Raw genomic sequence first — 17,979 nt, 5'->3', positions numbered from 1 at the left:
AAAAAGAATTTAATTTTACGGGGTATTGTTTGTTCAATATAATGAACAAACAATGTCATACACATATTAGAAACGTAGGAAAATAGAGGATCCTATCAGGTTATAACTTGCACGAGGGTGAAAGAGTGTATTCATATTTATTTAAGAAGCACATGGATAAAATTCTTGCAAAATGTAAGACATATGATAAGAATAATTATGTTGAAAAACTTTTTTTTTTTTTTTGCAAAAAGAAAGCTTATTGAATTAATGACCATTTATTACACGGTTGAAAACTTTTTCTAAATCAACTTTAATTAATAGTTGACCCAAGAGACCTTTTTAATTTCCATATTAAGTTCTCCAGTATTTCTTGAAATGTAATTATATCGTATCATTTCTAAGGAAGCTCAGTTTCATTAAAAAAAAATGTACTTGAGAAGAATTTGATGCAAGCAATAACTATTTTTGTAATTACTTTTTTTTATTGTCTGAAAGTAACATATATATATACTATATGTATAAGACTATAAGTTGTAGTTGGTTTGGTTATTTGACATTGAGTTAGTGACCTTGGTAATATTACACTAATTTAGATAAAAGTATTGGGCAAAGACAACCCAAATCCAAGGCCTTAAATAATTAAAGTACATAATTGAATTTTTTTCTTATTCAAAAGGATAGTTTTAGAAGTTTAATATAATTTTTAAAAAAAAATCAATGTAGCAAAATGTATAGGTCGGTAAGCATTCAACTAGATGTTATATGTATAATATTGGATATTTGTATTATGAGAAGCATTACATTTTGTGAAGAAAAAAAAAGATTTATAATCTATTAAAGTCAATTGATATTTAATACCATTATAATTGAACTAGCAACATCAAAGTCAATTGGTATGTAATATCATTATAACTGAAGTAGCATGAATTAAATAACATCATTGTACATTGATGGTACAATGTATCTCCTCGTCGTTGATTATAAGTCCATCAACAACAATAAGCTCCTTATTCCAGACTAGTGCCATTCCTCCACGACTCTCAATGGCGGGAACACTAGCTATATCGCTAAAGCTGAAGTCATCTGCGAGGTGTTGGTGATGTGTCATTTGAGTCTCCAGGAGTAAAACCATAGTTGGACGATAGTAGTCAAGCATAGATCGAAAACTTATATGAAAGTCGGAGTGTTCAGAGCCACGACAATTCCATATCATTAAGGTCATATTGGGGGGTTCTTCGTCGTCTGGAAGATTCACGAGCGTTGGTACTAAAAGGACTACGGATTCTCTTTTGGAGTTAGGGTTTGTTATGACTCTGATATCCATAGTGCACTTGTGGAGTCTTACGGGGCACTTGAGGATGTATTTTTTCATGTATTCCTCCTGTACGACGAAGGATTTGAAGGAGTTAAGGACGTACATTTTTGGGCGTATTCCTTGTTGGAGTGCCATCGTTGGTAGAGGGCTTGTGTCTTGCTCGATAGGTGGGGTACTTTCTTGATGACCATTACTGGAAGGTTCAAAAGTTGGGAGCTCGATCAACGAGAGTGATGGATTAATCTGGGATTGAATTGAGGGTGTAAGTATAGGTCCTTCTGGTTGTTCAGGGTGAAAAAAAGGAAGCTCGAACGATGAGAGATTTTCGGGATTATTATCGACGGATGGAAAGTTGTTTATGTATGCTTGCATTCCTAGTCTAAGCCCTTCCGTTATAATTTGAGCTAGAAATGCAGGATCTTGCATATCGATAACAATCTCTTGATTGTTGGTCAAATAAAAATTAAAAGTAACAGAATGACCAGAAAGCCCCAGCTCCAACCACGATTGGGGTGGTTGATTAGAAATGGTACTGTTAAATAGTAACGGTTGAGGTGATGGTGGTGCCAATGCGGTGGAATTGTTAACGATTAATTGTTGAGACATGGATGATGGTGATGGTGGTGGTGGTGATGGAGGTGTTGATGTAGTAGAATCGAGAATGGTATTATGGAATATTAATGGTGGAGGCGTTGATGATAATCGTGATAGCGGTGGAGGAGGAGGAGTGGTGGAATGCCGACGACGGCGTGAGAAACATGATAGTAGACGAGACATGTTTGTAAGTACAAAAAATATAAAAGAGATGTTTGATTTTCTTCTTATAATTCAGTGGAGATGCAGATGAACAGAATGTCTATTTATATTTGTAGCTTGTATGCCTGGATTATGTAAATCTCTTTCAAATTTATAACTATATTGACCAAGACGTTTACCATTGGTCAAGATTATAATAACTGAGTTATAATTATTTACAACATAAAGATATTTTACACTTAAATTTATTGAATTATTGCATAAATCTGTCTATTTTCTAAATTATTTAAAAGTAAATTTAATAGAATATGCCAAAATTAGTTACAGAACAGTCAAAAGATTAGAGTAATTTTGAAAAAAAATGACTAAGTGCAATTACTCAACAATGACTTTTTTGTGTTTAGTTACGAACATTTCTTGTAACTTCTTTTTTACATTAAATGTTCTCTCATGTTTTAAAATAATTACAAAAAAAACACCTCCAAACTTTGTTTCATCTCTTCTTAAATATATAATCTCACTATTATTTGATAAGTAGAACTTGAATTAATGTGGTTGCACAGTAAATTTGTATTTCATCAATGAGTTATTATTTATTTAGTAATTGATATTCTCAAATATATTTGATTTTTATTCGTTTTAAATTGAAGTAATTACTAATATTTTACTTTATATCGATGTAATCAAAGTATCTTAAAATGTATGGATTCAAATGTTGAATTATTGTCATATATCTAAGTAAAAATTAGTGATTGAAATTCTTTTGCCATCAATATATTAGGAAAAATAATTTAAACCAAAATGAAGAAAGGAAAAGAAAAACTAATGGTAGAAACCACCAAAAAAAAAAACTAAAAAGTGCCACATGAATTATTTATATTAAAACCATCAAAAAGTAATATCTATTTAGGAATAAAAATAAAAATAAAATCGTGATTTTGTATTAAAATTATAAATGTCAAAAACGTAAAATTTCATCCTACTTAAAGATTATATTTGTCCTTGGACTCCGACAAAGAGTCATTTTATATTTTTACAATGTTAAATTCTTATGTCTCTACTTAATTCTCTTGTGTGATTTATGTGACATGATTTTTTCAGTTAAATCTATTAACTCGTTTACATGTCAACTTAAAAGCTGCTTAGGATAATTTTAATTTTTTTAATAATTTTTATTTCATGATTTTCTTCAATAATTTCAAGGTAATAGTAAAATTTAATATTTTCACATAGGAAATATACCTTGAAATGATAACTTTTCTAATTATGGAGTTGCGTGTGATTCAACTAAAATAATCTACGACATAAATAAAAAATATTTGGAAAAAAAAAACGATATGAAACATTAGTGAACGTTTTCTAATTTGATTTAATTATCTTTTATTTGTATGAAAAGTTTTTATTTAAAAAATTGGTGTAATAAAAAAAAGATTGTTGAAACAACAATTAATTATTGCAATAAAAGAAGTTATATTTTGGTTGGGACGATATTTGAGTGGTGAAAATCGTTTTCACCATAGACAAATGATGAAGTGTTTAACTAAAAAGAGTTTAAATAAGTTAGTAATTAATTGAGTAAAAAATATGTCTGGGAGATCCACTCATTCACATAGAAAAGTTAAGGTGAGACATGAGGATTTAACGGTATATGAATATAATATAATTATTTTTTAGATTACATCAGTAAATATGATCTTCAAAATTAGATAAAGAAAACAAATATATTGTAGACATACGAATTTAACGTTATAGAGTAAATATGATTTTTTTTGAGAGTATAACGGTAAATATGATCTTAAAATTAGAATCAAGGGCGAATATATTAAAGATGTGAAGATTTAACATTGTAAAGATAAATATGACCATTTTTCAAAGTACAATTAGCTAATATGATTCTAAAGTTGGGTGGAAATATCAAATATATTTAAAAAGTGTAATGAAGAACAAATATAACTTACTATGAAAGTACACCAATTTTTTTAGTCAAATATAAATTTGTCATAATTTTCTTTTTCTTTTATTAATTTCTTTTGTAATATAAATTCACGATCTTAAAATTAAAGTCACTATCAATTTTAACTAGAAACGAAGTTTAAATGAATTAGAGTGGGATTATGATAACATTTTTTTTCTTAATCTTTGAATAGGTAAAGATAATTCAAAATGATCAAAGTTTTGACTATTGTCTTGTCTAGTAATTAATATTGTTAGGTGTGGCAAAACTAACTCAAACACATGTATTTCATTTAATCAGTTCATACATAACTGAGTTTTGGATTGAAGTAATAATGATAATTTTCATGAATCCTTGACCAATAAAAATATTCAATTTTAGACTTTATACTCCACTCAATTTTTTTAAAATCGTTATTATGAATTGGAGTCTTTATTGATAAATAATTATTCATTGAATATTACTCTCTCTAATTCATATTAGCTAAAATTTTAAGATTTTTACTTATTGTTCAAAATTTAAGATAGATGTTTGATTAATTTTTTCTATTTATCCTTTCGTTTATTGAAATTTATAATTTCTAAATAATTAGACTACTTATAAAAATTATATTTATAATTTTCACAAAAGGCAAGAGTCAAAATTATGCCCTTAAATATTTTTAATTCTATAAACGTGATTAGGCAATAGGTTCATAATTAAACATCGTTGTAAAGTGCTAACATATTTGTTAAAGTTCTCTTCTCCCATGTGATGAGTTACGGATGTTTATATTTGGAGCCAAGTACTAATTGATTAGTATCATTGATATATTTATTTATTTTCTATAATATAAAATAAATATATTAAGTAAACACCACTTTCAGTATTAATTTATATATATATATATTAAGAATAATTTTTTATTTATATATTTTGGGTACCACTACTTATTTTGTCCTTCAAAGGAGATCCTCCTTTGATTTTATAAGGATTTAAATTTTGTATTCTGTTATATATATATATTCAAAAGAATTAGAACCTGTGATGATATGATTGTAATAATCTTATATAAAATTATCCCCCTTTAATATTTATTAAGATATTTATATTTTATTTAATTATATAAATGTTTTTACTTTATTAGTGCATCAACCTTTAAACACTTTATAATACGTGATACTTTTAACTATCATTATTTTTTCCTCCTTTAAATGGTTTTGATTTGTTTATGAATGGAGAAAAGAGAATCCACGGATGCAGAGCTTTAAAATACTGTGGCATTATATGTATTCTATTTTTAATTACACAGGAAGTATAAGAAAAAAAAAAGACTAGTTTTTTCAATTTTTGTGACACATTTCAAATTTTAAGATTCAAATAAATCTATTAAAAAAATACAATATAATAAATAAAAGTGAATGGAGAAAGTATTATATTTTGAAAAATAATATATGAGTATATAACAAATGATAAGTGTAAAACATATAAGTTTTAATATATTAAATTAACGGAAAAGGCTTAGAATATTCCTAAATTATTCGAAATAGCTTATATATATCCTGAAACTTTATTTCGGCTCAAAACTATCCTTCCCGTCATATCATTGGGCTAAAAGTACCCTTCTTAATAACGGAAGTTGTTAAATGCCACGTGAATGCCATATGGATGTCACATTGCATGCCACTAGGATTTCACTGCCACGTAGACTAAATAGAAAAGGTCAAAATTACCATTAAAATATATAAAATAACTCATATATGCCCTTAAACTATATTTCGACTCAAAACTATCCTTCCCGTCAAACTATTGGATCAAAACTACCCTTCTTATTAACAAAATATGTTAAATGTCATGTGAATGTCACATTGCATAACAATATGGTTCCACTGCCACATAGACTAAATTTCTAAATCCTAGTTACTCGCCCCCCCCCCCTCCCCTCATTTCATTATTTCCAGAAACGATATATTCACCGGTTCTCCCTCATTTCGCGGCTAGTGTTTCATACTTTTCTTCGTGGCTGGGTTTCAAAGTGGATATTCATGCTTGTAAGTTAGTAAATATTTTTCTTATTTTATTATGTTTACAATTTCAAAACATAATAGTTAGGATTTCACAATTTTCCCCTGATTTCTCAAATAAGGCTTCGTAGCTTTCTTTAGGCCTGAGTTTCATAATGGATATTCATCCTTGTAGGTTAGTAAAAAAAAAATTTCTTATTTTATTGTGTTTACGATTTCAAAGTATGATAGCTAGAATTTTACAACTTTTTTGTCATTTCGCGGTCAAGGTTTCATAACTTTCTTTGGATATAAGTTTCAAAGTAGATTTTTGTGGTTGTAAACATAATAAAATAAGGAATTTTTTTTACTAACCTACAAAAAAGAATATCCACTTTGAAACCCAGTGACGAAGAAAACTGTGAAACCCTAGCTGTGAAATGAGGGATAAGGGGTGAAATCGTTTCTAGGAAATAATGAAATGAGGGAAAAATAAGTAATTAAGATTTAGGGATTTAGTCAATGTGGCAGTGGAATTCTATTACGTACAGTGTGGCATTTACGTGGCATTTAACAACTTCCGCTAATAAGAAGGTCACTTTTGACCCAATATTTTGATGGGAAGGATAGTTTTGAGCCAAAATATAGTCTAAGGGTAAATATGAGCTATTTCGGATAGTTCAAGGATACTTTTGACCCTTTTCCTTTTAGTCTGTGTGGCAGTGCAAATCTATTGGTGCGCCATGTAGCATCCACATGATATTTAACAATTTCTGTTAATTAGAAGGGCACTTTTGACCCAATAGTTTGACAGAAAGAGTATTTTTGAGCCAAAATTAGTTTATTCAGAAAGCGCAATACGACAAATGAAAATGGACTTGGATTGTATTATATTTTGAAAAATAATTAGGAGTATATAACTAATGATAAGTATAAAACATGTATGTTTAAAATATCAACTAATGTAATATCAAGTTCGAAATCCCTTGCCAGTGAAAGAAAGTGGTTTGCCTTTTGAGTCGAGCTCATCGCAACAGACTTGCCTAGTGCGGGTTACCTCTCCTATGTGGTTTGCGAATTATTGCATAGGAGCGGGATTTTACCCTGTGCGCACCCATAAAAATAGCGACTAGGGATTTCCCTTGTCGTCAAAAAAAAATAATCAAAAATTGACCTTTGAATGACACAACATGACTAATAAAAATAAACTGACGAAGTATTATATTTTGAATTTTTTTTTGGAGGATATAACTAATGATAAGTATAAAACATATATGTTTAATATATCAAATTAAACTTTAAAAATTAATTAAAGATCAATTTTTAAGAAACGTAACATAAAAAATAAAAATGATGGAAGAATTGGAAGAGTATTATATTTTTTTTAAAAATAGAATTGTACTATATTTTTTTTTTTAAAAAAAAAACAAAAATTATAAAATAGCTGAAAGTCATAGGGAATATGAAAAGAAAAAAAGGAAAGACAATAAATAATTTTTTAAAAAAAGGGAGTGGGGGGGTGCAACAGAGAGCACAAAGGTGTCAGCTTTTATTTAACCCATCTCCCAATTCCAAAACTTAAATGAAAGCGTCAATAAAATCATAAATATAATATTCCATTTTGACATTATTAGTAAATATAAAATATTTTTCCAAAAAAAAAAAAGAGTTGTAATTCAACAGTACTCCTAATTGCTACTTCCCAAGCCTTATACAATTTCTTCTCCCAACTGTGAATTTGAAACTCATCTACATACATTAATTCAAATACACTGTTTTTGCATGCACTCTATAAACTCAAATTTTTTTTTAATCTTTTTTCCTTATTTGTCTTTTTGTTCTTCTATCTAGATTGTAACGAAGTGAAAAATCTCTCCTTTACCACCGCTTCAGTGCTTCAACCTCTCTATATATAACAAACACACACAACTTAGAAATTCTCACTTTTTTCTCTCTTCATATCTTTCATTTTGAGAAAAAATGGCTTTAAAAATGGCTAATACTAAGAGTGGTGTGAAAAACCAGACTGCTCTGCTTGCAGCAGGGCACTGGTTGATCCTTTCTGTAGCCATTAATGTGGGGCTTTTGTTAAAGCTGATTCATGACGGGAATTTGAGAATAGACTGGTATGGCCTGCAGAATGTTCAAGACAATGGTGGTCGCCGCTCTTCTTATGCTGCTGAGCGGAAGCCGGATGGGCAAATTCAGAATGAGTACATAAATTTGGATCAGTAAGTAGTAGAAATATACTTTGTTTGCATGTCTGTTTTTGTGTTAAATTAGCAAAATTGAACCAATCTTTTTAGCATTTCTGCCATGCATGCCTCAACTGTTGATCAGATGCTCTTTTTCAAATTTTTTCAAGCTCATTCTTTTTTTTTCTTTTTTCTTTTTAAATTTTTCGTGTTTAGTTTCCCCTTTTTTCAGTTCCGATCTGTTCAACACCTGATTTGCATGTGGCAAAACCTCATTTCCTTTTCAAGTTAATTTTTTCTCTTTAAAATCAAATTTTTTTGGGTAAAATTAGTGCAGCTTGCTTGAAAATTGAGGTTATGGATGACGAGTTTTTACTGAAAGGGTTTTCATGTTTTTTTTTTCTTCTGATTTTTGTTACTTTACCTTTTTTTTCGGAATCGGTAGGGTTACGAAGGAGGTGGTGGTGGGGTATCGAATGGTGGAGGCGGTAGGGTGTAGGGTGGTTGGGGTTTTATCTGTAATAGTTAATGGGGTCTATTAAATTGCCAGATTCGAAAAATCTATTGAAGGTTATGTCATTGAGAACAATAAAATGTATCCATCAATCAATAAATACGTCTATCAGAAACAAACTTTCTAGTGAGATTATGCTGAGTATGTTATATCGAAACGGGAGGAGTTTTCTATTAGCTTTTGTAGTTTGTTTATGTACTTGCATAGTTGTTGACTGAATTAAAAAGCTAGAGGAAGCAAAAAGGAATTATAGCTATTCTGCTGTTTAAGACTGTTTTGGTTGCAGTGAATTGTTTATGTTTGTGTCAGTTTGCTCATTGAGACAAAGACAGATCTTTGCTGGGGTGTGTGATTTGTGATTTACAATGTGTGGGAGTAGGTAGAGGAGAATGCTTCACTTCGTTCTTAATGATTTTCTGTTCCCAAAGTTAGGTTCTACTGCTTTGCACCTCCATAGATGATGGTCTTTGTTACTCTTGCTTGACCAGACATCATCATTCTCGTGTTACGTACCCTACTCGAAATAAATCACTTTTATTTATACACCGCTGTTTTAATTTGTTTGTCTGTCTAAAAAAGTAAAAAAAAAAGAACTTTTGAATCTTGTGGTTTAAACTAAAGATATAGAAAATATATCAAAATGCTCTAAAGTTACCAAAAAGGGGTAAATGCTAGGTGATTTTTTTCCATTTATGCTAGTTTTGATAGACAAAGACACAAAGCATAGTTAAGGCCCCCACTATAGTCATTTATAAAAGACATTCTTTTTGAAATTAACAGAGAAAGTAAGACAAGGAAGTATATTTTAATGTTTCTTTTATATTGTCAAATCTTCATAAGGTGGTCATTTTGGATTCCAAAGCCATCATGTTGGTTTAAAGTTACTTTTACTCTACTTGTAATTTGATGCATGTTTGTGGGTTTTTCTTTGGTTTAGTGCATTTGATTTACATACAGATCCCCTTTTGTCCTTGAGAAGATCTAAAGACTAAATGCTTTTGGGAAGTGCACTTTAAGACCCACCCCTTTATACATTTTGGAAAAGTGGGTGAATTGCTTGGTCTTAAATGTTTTGGAGGCATGTTTTTGCATTTGCCAACTTTTTGGAGTTATTTTTAGGTCACTACCTTTTAGTCCCTAGTGTAAAGAATATATTTGGGTGGCACTTCTGGCTAGCCTGATCCTAGATAAACAGAAGAGCGGAGCCGAAAATAGACTCCCAATATCTCCATAGGACCCATATGTACAAACTGTGTATGGTTACAACAACTAACTATGCTAAGAGTCCCAAATAAGTTGGGGTTGGCCATGTGAATTTATCGGGGCAATATAATGGAGTACAAAGTAAAATATAAAGATAGATAAAAAACTAAAAGTTTTTTATATTTTATGTTGATTTGTAAATCCCTTTCATGCAATAGTTTATTCCCCTAATGGAGGGTCCACAACTCTGCATTACATACCTACTTTTTATTCCATATTAATTCACATCTAGCAAGATGGACCACTTTGTAGATTGTTACCCTCCTTGGTTACATTATACTTCACGTTGCATTGTGTAAATTCTGATTAATTGAATCTGCTGCTTATATATTAAGATCTTTGGATTTACTAGTGTTGCTCTAATAATTATTATTAGCACCACGATTATTGTTTTACTGTTAGCTTTCCATATGTTGCTGCATGGTTTTGCTATACTTTCATTTATGAAAATTAAGTTGTTTATTACTTGACGGTATCTTGTAAATACTGTCTATGCTAGTTAACTAAACTAATTATACAGTAAGATCTGGTTCATTTAAGAATGGTAGTGCATTTCATTTAATGAGTATCATATAGTCATCATGTTCCGGCAGTAAGAGTTTTTAACGTCTTATTACAACTCAATGCAGTGGTGATCCAACTATGTACCAGAGTTACTGGAAGCAGATGGGTGACCGAACCGATGTTGTTATATCTGGTTGGCAATCTGTCAGCTATTTTTCGGATACCAAAACCGTTTGCTGGTTTCTAGAACCAGGTTTCGCAAATGCAGTTACTAGATTGCACAAGCTAGTTGGAAATGCTGAGACTGGAAACCGGCACATCGTGGTTGGGACAGGATCTACCCAGCTGTTTCAGGCTGTATTATATGCCCTCTGTCCATACGATGCTCCAGAGCCAATGAGTATTGTATCTGCTGCCCCATTTTATTCGGTACGTGATGCACATTATAATATTCTCTGTCAGTGGATTTTGAGAAATGCAGTTCATTTCATTTATGTTCTTGTTAGAGTTGGGAAAATAAAGATATATTCTTGCATTTACATATGTTATTGAACTTGGATAACTAGATTATCAGTGCCTGATAGAATTAGAATGTTAAGACTTTGACCCAAATGAATTCAAACGAATCTATGGACGCTAAGTAGTAGCGTTCTTCTCTAGAATTGTTAAAAAAAAAAAAAATCTTTTGGATTTAGTGAGGTGAATGTTTCTGCCCTTATATATCTCCTGTTTGATATTGCTTCCTGTATAAGGGAAACTTCAAACTGCAGGACCTTTATGTGCTCTCCTACTTATCTGCTCCTACTTTTCTAATATTCGGTGTTTCTTGTATTCTATGATTTCCTACAAGTAAACAATCTGTGAGCTCCAGCCCGGATAACCTTAGCCGCCTATGATATCACCATTCGAGTAACATCCACATGTAGCTTCTGTTTCCTTCTTCCCAATTTCTTATATTACGAACTATTTATGGACAACAAAGTGAACCAGCACTTGCAGACCTAGAAAGCAAAAATATGAGTAAGCGACTTCAATGTGCATTTTTAATCATTAATACTTAGATACATGAGTAACGGTACTTTCTAACCGTAACGAACTTCTATTCTCACTCGTGAGAAACGTGGCAGCTGCAGGCATATTGAAATTAGGGTTGTCAATATTGAGTTTCTCATTTTGCTGCACATGAGGTCATGTTTGCTATGTCTTGCTTTAATTTATTACTTTCCAAGAAAGGAACTTGGCTACTTTCAGCACGTCTTAAACAACATATGATTAATGGTTCTGTTGTAGAATAAACTTCACATATTCATACATGTTCTTAACTTCTTGCAGTCATACCCACTGATCACTGATTGCTTGAAATCTGGGCTCTACAAGTGGAGTGGTGAAGTCGATGACTTTAACAAAGAAGCTCCCTATATAGAGCTTGTTACTTCCCCAAACAATCCTGATGGATCAATCAGGGGAGCTGTGTTCAATGGGAGCGGACAAATATTGGTTCATGACGTAGCTTATTATTGGCCTCAGTATACTCCAATTTCTTCGAGGGCAGACCATGACATAATGTTGTTCACCCTATCCAAAAGCACAGGACATGCTGGGATGCGCTTAGGGTATGTTAACTACTGTAGTTCTCAAATTTTTAGGAACTTTTTTATGAAACTTGAACTTTCTTACATTGCTCCATGTAAAACTAAAGCAGTAACCAAACTCCACAAAATGAATGGCAATTCTTATATGTTGTTTACATCTTTCCAGATGGGCACTTGTGAAAGATGAAGCAATTGCGAAAAAGATGGTCAAATTTATAGAGATAAGCAGCATTGGTGTCTCTAAAGATTCACAAGTCAGAGCTGCTAAAATCCTGGATGTTATAAGCGATTCATACGAGGACTCAAAAACCTCAAATGAAAGCAAACGCTTCTTTGATTATGCCCAGGAGGAAATGGCTAAGAGGTGGAGTCAACTGCGGGAGGTAGTCAACAAAGGCCAAGCGTTTAGTTTGCCTATCTTACCTGCTGGAGAATGCAACTTCAGCCATCATACATTTGCAACACAGCCAGGTAATATAGCTGCATTATATTCCTCTTTCATCGTTGTTTTCAGTATAACATCCATTAATCGCCCTTTTTAATATTGTCGTTACAGCTTTTGCATGGCTGAAGTGTGAGCATGTAGATGACTGTGAGAGTTTTCTGAAGACGCACAAGATATTGACAAGAGGCGGGGTACATTTTGGTTCTACTAAAAAGTATGTTAGGGCTAGTTTGATAGGTCGGGAGGAGGACTATAACGAGTTTATTCGAAGATTGTCCTTGATAAACTCCGCGGAGTCTCCATGATTGTAAACAGAGCTAGAGCTAGTTAGTAGTACAAAGTAGTTGCTAAAATGTTAAGAAATATTGACTGCTCTCTATAATTTATAAAAAAAAAAAAGAGTATAATCTCTATAAATATATATCGAAGATTTGCCCCCATTGCTTTCTCTTTGATCTACGCATTCTTTACACAACCATTGCACAGTTTTAAAAAATGAGTATTTTTTATTTCATAATACATTTATACACTGTGATCATTTTAATTAAGACCAGGAAGATCGGGATTTATTAGTTGAAAAATTGGTTAGAACTTCAATTCCAAATTGAAATAAACAATTGATTATATGATAAGCTTTAGTATTTTAAAATAACCATTACTTTTTAAGCTTGTGTAACATCTTGATGATATTTTTTTACAAGTTAAACTTTAGAGTTACTTTGTTAAGCATAGACTCATAGTTTACTTACTAATCTCATATTGAAGGGGAGTAAACAACCTTATTAGACATACATCGCTACTATATATACTGATATTATCTTTACTTTCAAGCAATTACATATATTCACTCCAAATTAATCACTGTCTCTAAATTCTCCCCTCCCATATTTATCACTCAATCATGTATCCTCTTTTATGATTCAAGAATTTCAACATACAATTTCATTTTAACAATAGCTATTCTACTCTTTTTTCTCAAGATATCGTCATCATTGCCGATAAATTCTCATAAACCCAAATATTATTATGTATGCTTCATTTATAAGGAGACCACAGAAAAAACTTTCAATTCAGAGTGGATCTTGATTGTTTGTCTCCGAAATAAATGAATCTTAGATTTGATTATATTATGTCACAACGCAAAAGGATCAAATGAACTATTGTAGAGAGTTTTTGTCTGCTAATGTTCTTATAAGACTTTTTTTGGTTACTGTGTCATGGATGTGGTAGTACCAAGATTGCTTTGATATAGCCCTTGAAATATGTGCATTCAATAATAAGTAATTTTAGTTAAGTTTCGAGTTTTATTTTTAGTAATGGGGTATATGAACATGTATATGTATCCACCATTAAATTTTGGATACATGACTTTCAACAACACGATGATATTAATGATACGACACATACTCTACAATCATGGTTGTCCTAAATCATGTGTTTCAACTACATTTCACATTTAGATACACATAATTAAATGTATGTGTATTATGTATTTGAAATACATATTTTTGGATATAACATATGAATTTAGATACACATAATTAGATGTATATGCTTACTATGTATTCGAGATACATGTGTTTGGATGTAACATACGCAATTGATACATTATACATTAAATCAATACTAGATACATATTAAAGATACATGAAATTAATATTATATATATATAAATAGATATATAACATTAATAATAGATACATAAATAGATGCATAAAATTAATACTAGATACGTATAACAAATATATGAAATTAATGCTAGATAAATCTATGATACATATGATTGCACTTGTATGATACTCATGTATCTAAATGTTTAGTTTATTGGATACATCATATATTGATAATAGATATATCAAATTAATGAATTTATTATTTTAAGAGTACTAATTTGAAATTTTCCAAATGACATTACAAAGATATACATGTTTTTTTTATTATTATTATTAATGAATTTACCATAATAATTAAATAAAATTAATTATCTATGTATTTTGAAAATCCTCATTTACTCCTCTAATTAAGGAAATCAGTTACAACCAATAAATTTAAATAAATAAATTTTGTATCTCAATTTTAAATTGGACAGATACATGTACCTCATGAATTTTAATTCACGTATTTTAAGCATAAAATATAGTAGAAAAAATAATATGTGAAACTATTAGAAATATTAATAATTAAGACATAAAGTAGTGTGATTTATGAGGTTCGCCCTAAATTCATACTAGTAGTAAAAGATTGAAAAGGTTTTCGGAAGAAGCAAAGGGTCAGTTTGATAGGTAACGACGAAGACTATAACAAGTTTATTGAAAAATTGTTCCTTAATAAATTTTATGAAGTTTTCATTCCAAATCGAATTAAATAATTGACTACCATGTATAATCATTTTTTTCTTTTAAAAAAAAGTAAAATAAATAAACTGTTAAAAAATCAAAATACATTATTAAGTTGTACGTTCAAATCAATACTGAGTGTCTATAAATTTTGTTTGAACATTGAAATCATATTTATACGGAGTAGGACCAATAATATCTTTAACATATTTGAAATGATTTGCAAATATTCTTCGCTAGTTTTTAAAGATAAAAATACTCTTTGTGTATTTCTTTTAGCTCAAATCTATTTCTAAAACTAATAGATCAGATGATATATATGATAAAATTTGGGAGTTTAAAATAAGTATTATTTTTTAAGCTTGTGTAACATCTCATTATTTTTTATTTTTTTTTGCAAGTAAAGTAGTTTACTAATTTTAACAAACTTATATAAATGTTATGTATACTAGATGTAGAAATTTGTACTAGCATTAAATAATTGTGAAAGTTTTCTAAAGAAGCACAAGATATTTTTGACCAGAGATTGGGAATAATATTTTGATTATGGGAAAAAATGTAAAGGCTAGTTTGATAGGTCCCGAGAAAGACTATAACTAAATCTGTCAATATGGGCTAACCCATTTTATTCGGGCTAATTAATACAGCCTTAAACATTTTATGGATCAGGTTGGACTAGCCCATTTTTTGTGTGGGCCAGAAAACGATTTGTCCAACCCACAAGCACGTGGGCTACAAACTTGTTGGGTCAGCCCACTTTTATAAAAATTATATTATTTTTAAAATTATTAAACTAAATTATAAATTATAATTTAAAAATATTATCATAAATATCGATAAAACAATATTACATGATGTTAATGTTATTACTTTTTAATCAAATTCACAATTAAAATTATTTTTATAATACTTATTAAGTTTTCTTTCAGGTAAGAATATAAATATCTAAATAGAAATATTAATCTAATTGTTTTGAGTTTGGACTCTCTTTAATTTTAAATTTTAATATTACATTATATTTTAATTTATTTTTATCGACCCACGAACCGGTCTTACCGATATTTCTCAAGCTCCACAAATCAGCAAGCTTATTCAGGCCGGGCTAAAAAGCCATTTTCCCAAATGGGCTTCAAAAATACAGCCCAACAACCATATTAAATCTCGAGTTAGGCCAGATCGGCCCAACAAGGCCTAGCCCATGTTGACGACTCTAACTTTAACGAGTTTATTCGATTTGTAATAGTAAGCAAAGCTAAAATATTAAAAGAAATATTTTGATTGCTCTCTATAATTTAAAAAAAAAATCATCTAAATGAATATAATCTCTATAAAAATATATCGAAAAGTTCCCCCCCATTATTTTTTTTTTTGGCCTACACATTCTTTGCACAACCATTGCAGTGATTGCACAGTCTTTAAAATAATATATTTTTACTTCATTATACATGTATACATTGTGAGCATTTTAATCAAGTTTTTGAAAGAAAAAAAAATGAAGGTCAGGAATTTTTTACTTGAAAAAGTGGTTAGAACTACAATTCCAAATTGAATTAAACTATTGACTGTAATGTATAATCAAGTTTTTCTAAAAAAATAAAAGGTTAAAAAAAATCGAAATACATTAGTTAAATTATATGTCCAAATGATGTCCTTATTGTATTTAATAAAAATATTTTTATACGGAATAGGACCAATAATGTCCTTAAATATGGCTCAAAACGTCCTCTGCTAGTTTTTTAACATAAAAATACAATCGGTATAATTTTTTTGTAACTCAAAACATTCTCTAAATGAATAGATTGCACATTTTTTAAAATAAGTATTTTTACTTCATTATACATGTATATATTATCATCAATTGATCAAATTTTTGAAAGAAAAAGAACATGAAGATCGAAATTTCTTACTTCAAAATTGGTTAGACCTTCAATTCCAAATTGTATTAAACAGTTGACTACTATGTATAATCAAGTCTTTTAAAAAATCACAATAATTAAATTTTATGTCCAAATGGTATTATATCTCATAAATTTTGCAAGGTCATTTGAAATTATTTTTATAGGAAATAAATTAATAATATAACATGACTCGCAAGTCCTTCGCTAGTTTTTTTAAGCTAAAAATACACTTCATATTTTATTTTATTTTTATTATGTATATATCTCTAAAATTATTAGAACATATGATAAGGTAAAATTTGAGAGTTTAATATAATATCCATTGATCACTCCTTTTATCTTGTCATCGTAGCTTTTGCATGAAGATGATTCTGAAAATTTTCTAAGGTCTAGTTTGATAGATCATGAGGAAGACTATAACGAGTTTATTCGAAGATTTTTGAATTAATATTATAAAATTTTAGTGAAGAAAAAATAGGCGTCAAAATATTAAGAAATATTTTGAAATGTAAAAACATATAGAAGATTGGCCCCCATTGCTTCCTCTTTGCATACACACTCTTTGCTCAAATAAGGCACAATTGTTGCACGCAATTAAAACAAAATGATTATTTTTACTTCATTCTATATGTATACATTATGATCAAGTGTTTTTAAACAAAAAGAATATGAAGATCACTTTTTGGTTTTACTTGTTTAGATCTTCGATTCAAAATTGAATTAAACAATTGAATACACTTGAAATATAATAATAATAATAATAATTAAATAGTATGTCCAATTGGTACTAAATCTCATGAATTTTGTAAAGACGTTGCAATTATTTTTATCCGAAATAAACGATTAATAATATCTTTAACGTATTTAATATCATTCGCAAATATACTTTCGCTAGTTTTTAAATCTAAAAGTACACTTCATATTTTCTTTACTCAAATATATTTTCATCATACTTGCGCACGCACTTTTTGCAGAGATATGGCACAACCATTGCACAGTTAAAAAAATTACAAGTGTTTTTACTTCATTTAGATGTATACATTATGGGTATTTTGATCAAAGTTTTTTAAAGAAATATAATACGAAGTTCAGAATTTTTACTTTAAACATATGTTGGTAGTAAAATATTTTTATTTAAAAAATATTATATATATAAAGGTTTTCAGAAAAAATTTGTATAAAATATCAAACTATTAATTCAATTGAATGTTATGATTGTAATTAGCAAATTGTAGCCTTTTCG

The 17,979-nt window shown here is 29.6% G+C and overlaps 1 protein-coding gene across 1 annotated transcript; it reads left to right on the top strand.

Annotated features, from left to right (window-relative positions):
• Positions 1–7,569: 7,569 nt before the first annotated feature.
• Positions 7,570–12,942, top strand: LOC101262607 (L-tryptophan--pyruvate aminotransferase 1-like). The gene is made up of 5 exons (XM_004236198.5): positions 7,570–8,220; positions 10,591–10,894; positions 11,798–12,078; positions 12,224–12,528; positions 12,614–12,942. Exons 1-5 carry the CDS (start codon positions 7,970–7,972, stop codon positions 12,805–12,807), a joined length of 1,335 nt encoding a protein of 444 aa, XP_004236246.1. The 5' UTR covers positions 7,570–7,969; the 3' UTR covers positions 12,808–12,942.
• The last annotated feature ends 5,037 nt before the right edge of the window (positions 12,943–17,979 follow it).

This window comes from Solanum lycopersicum, chromosome 3, assembly GCF_036512215.1.
Source record: "Solanum lycopersicum chromosome 3, SLM_r2.1".
Lineage (NCBI taxonomy): Eukaryota > Viridiplantae > Streptophyta > Magnoliopsida > Solanales > Solanaceae > Solanum > Solanum lycopersicum.
The sequence above is the reverse complement of the archived record's forward strand: the minus strand, read 5'-3'. Positions and strand labels throughout refer to the sequence as shown.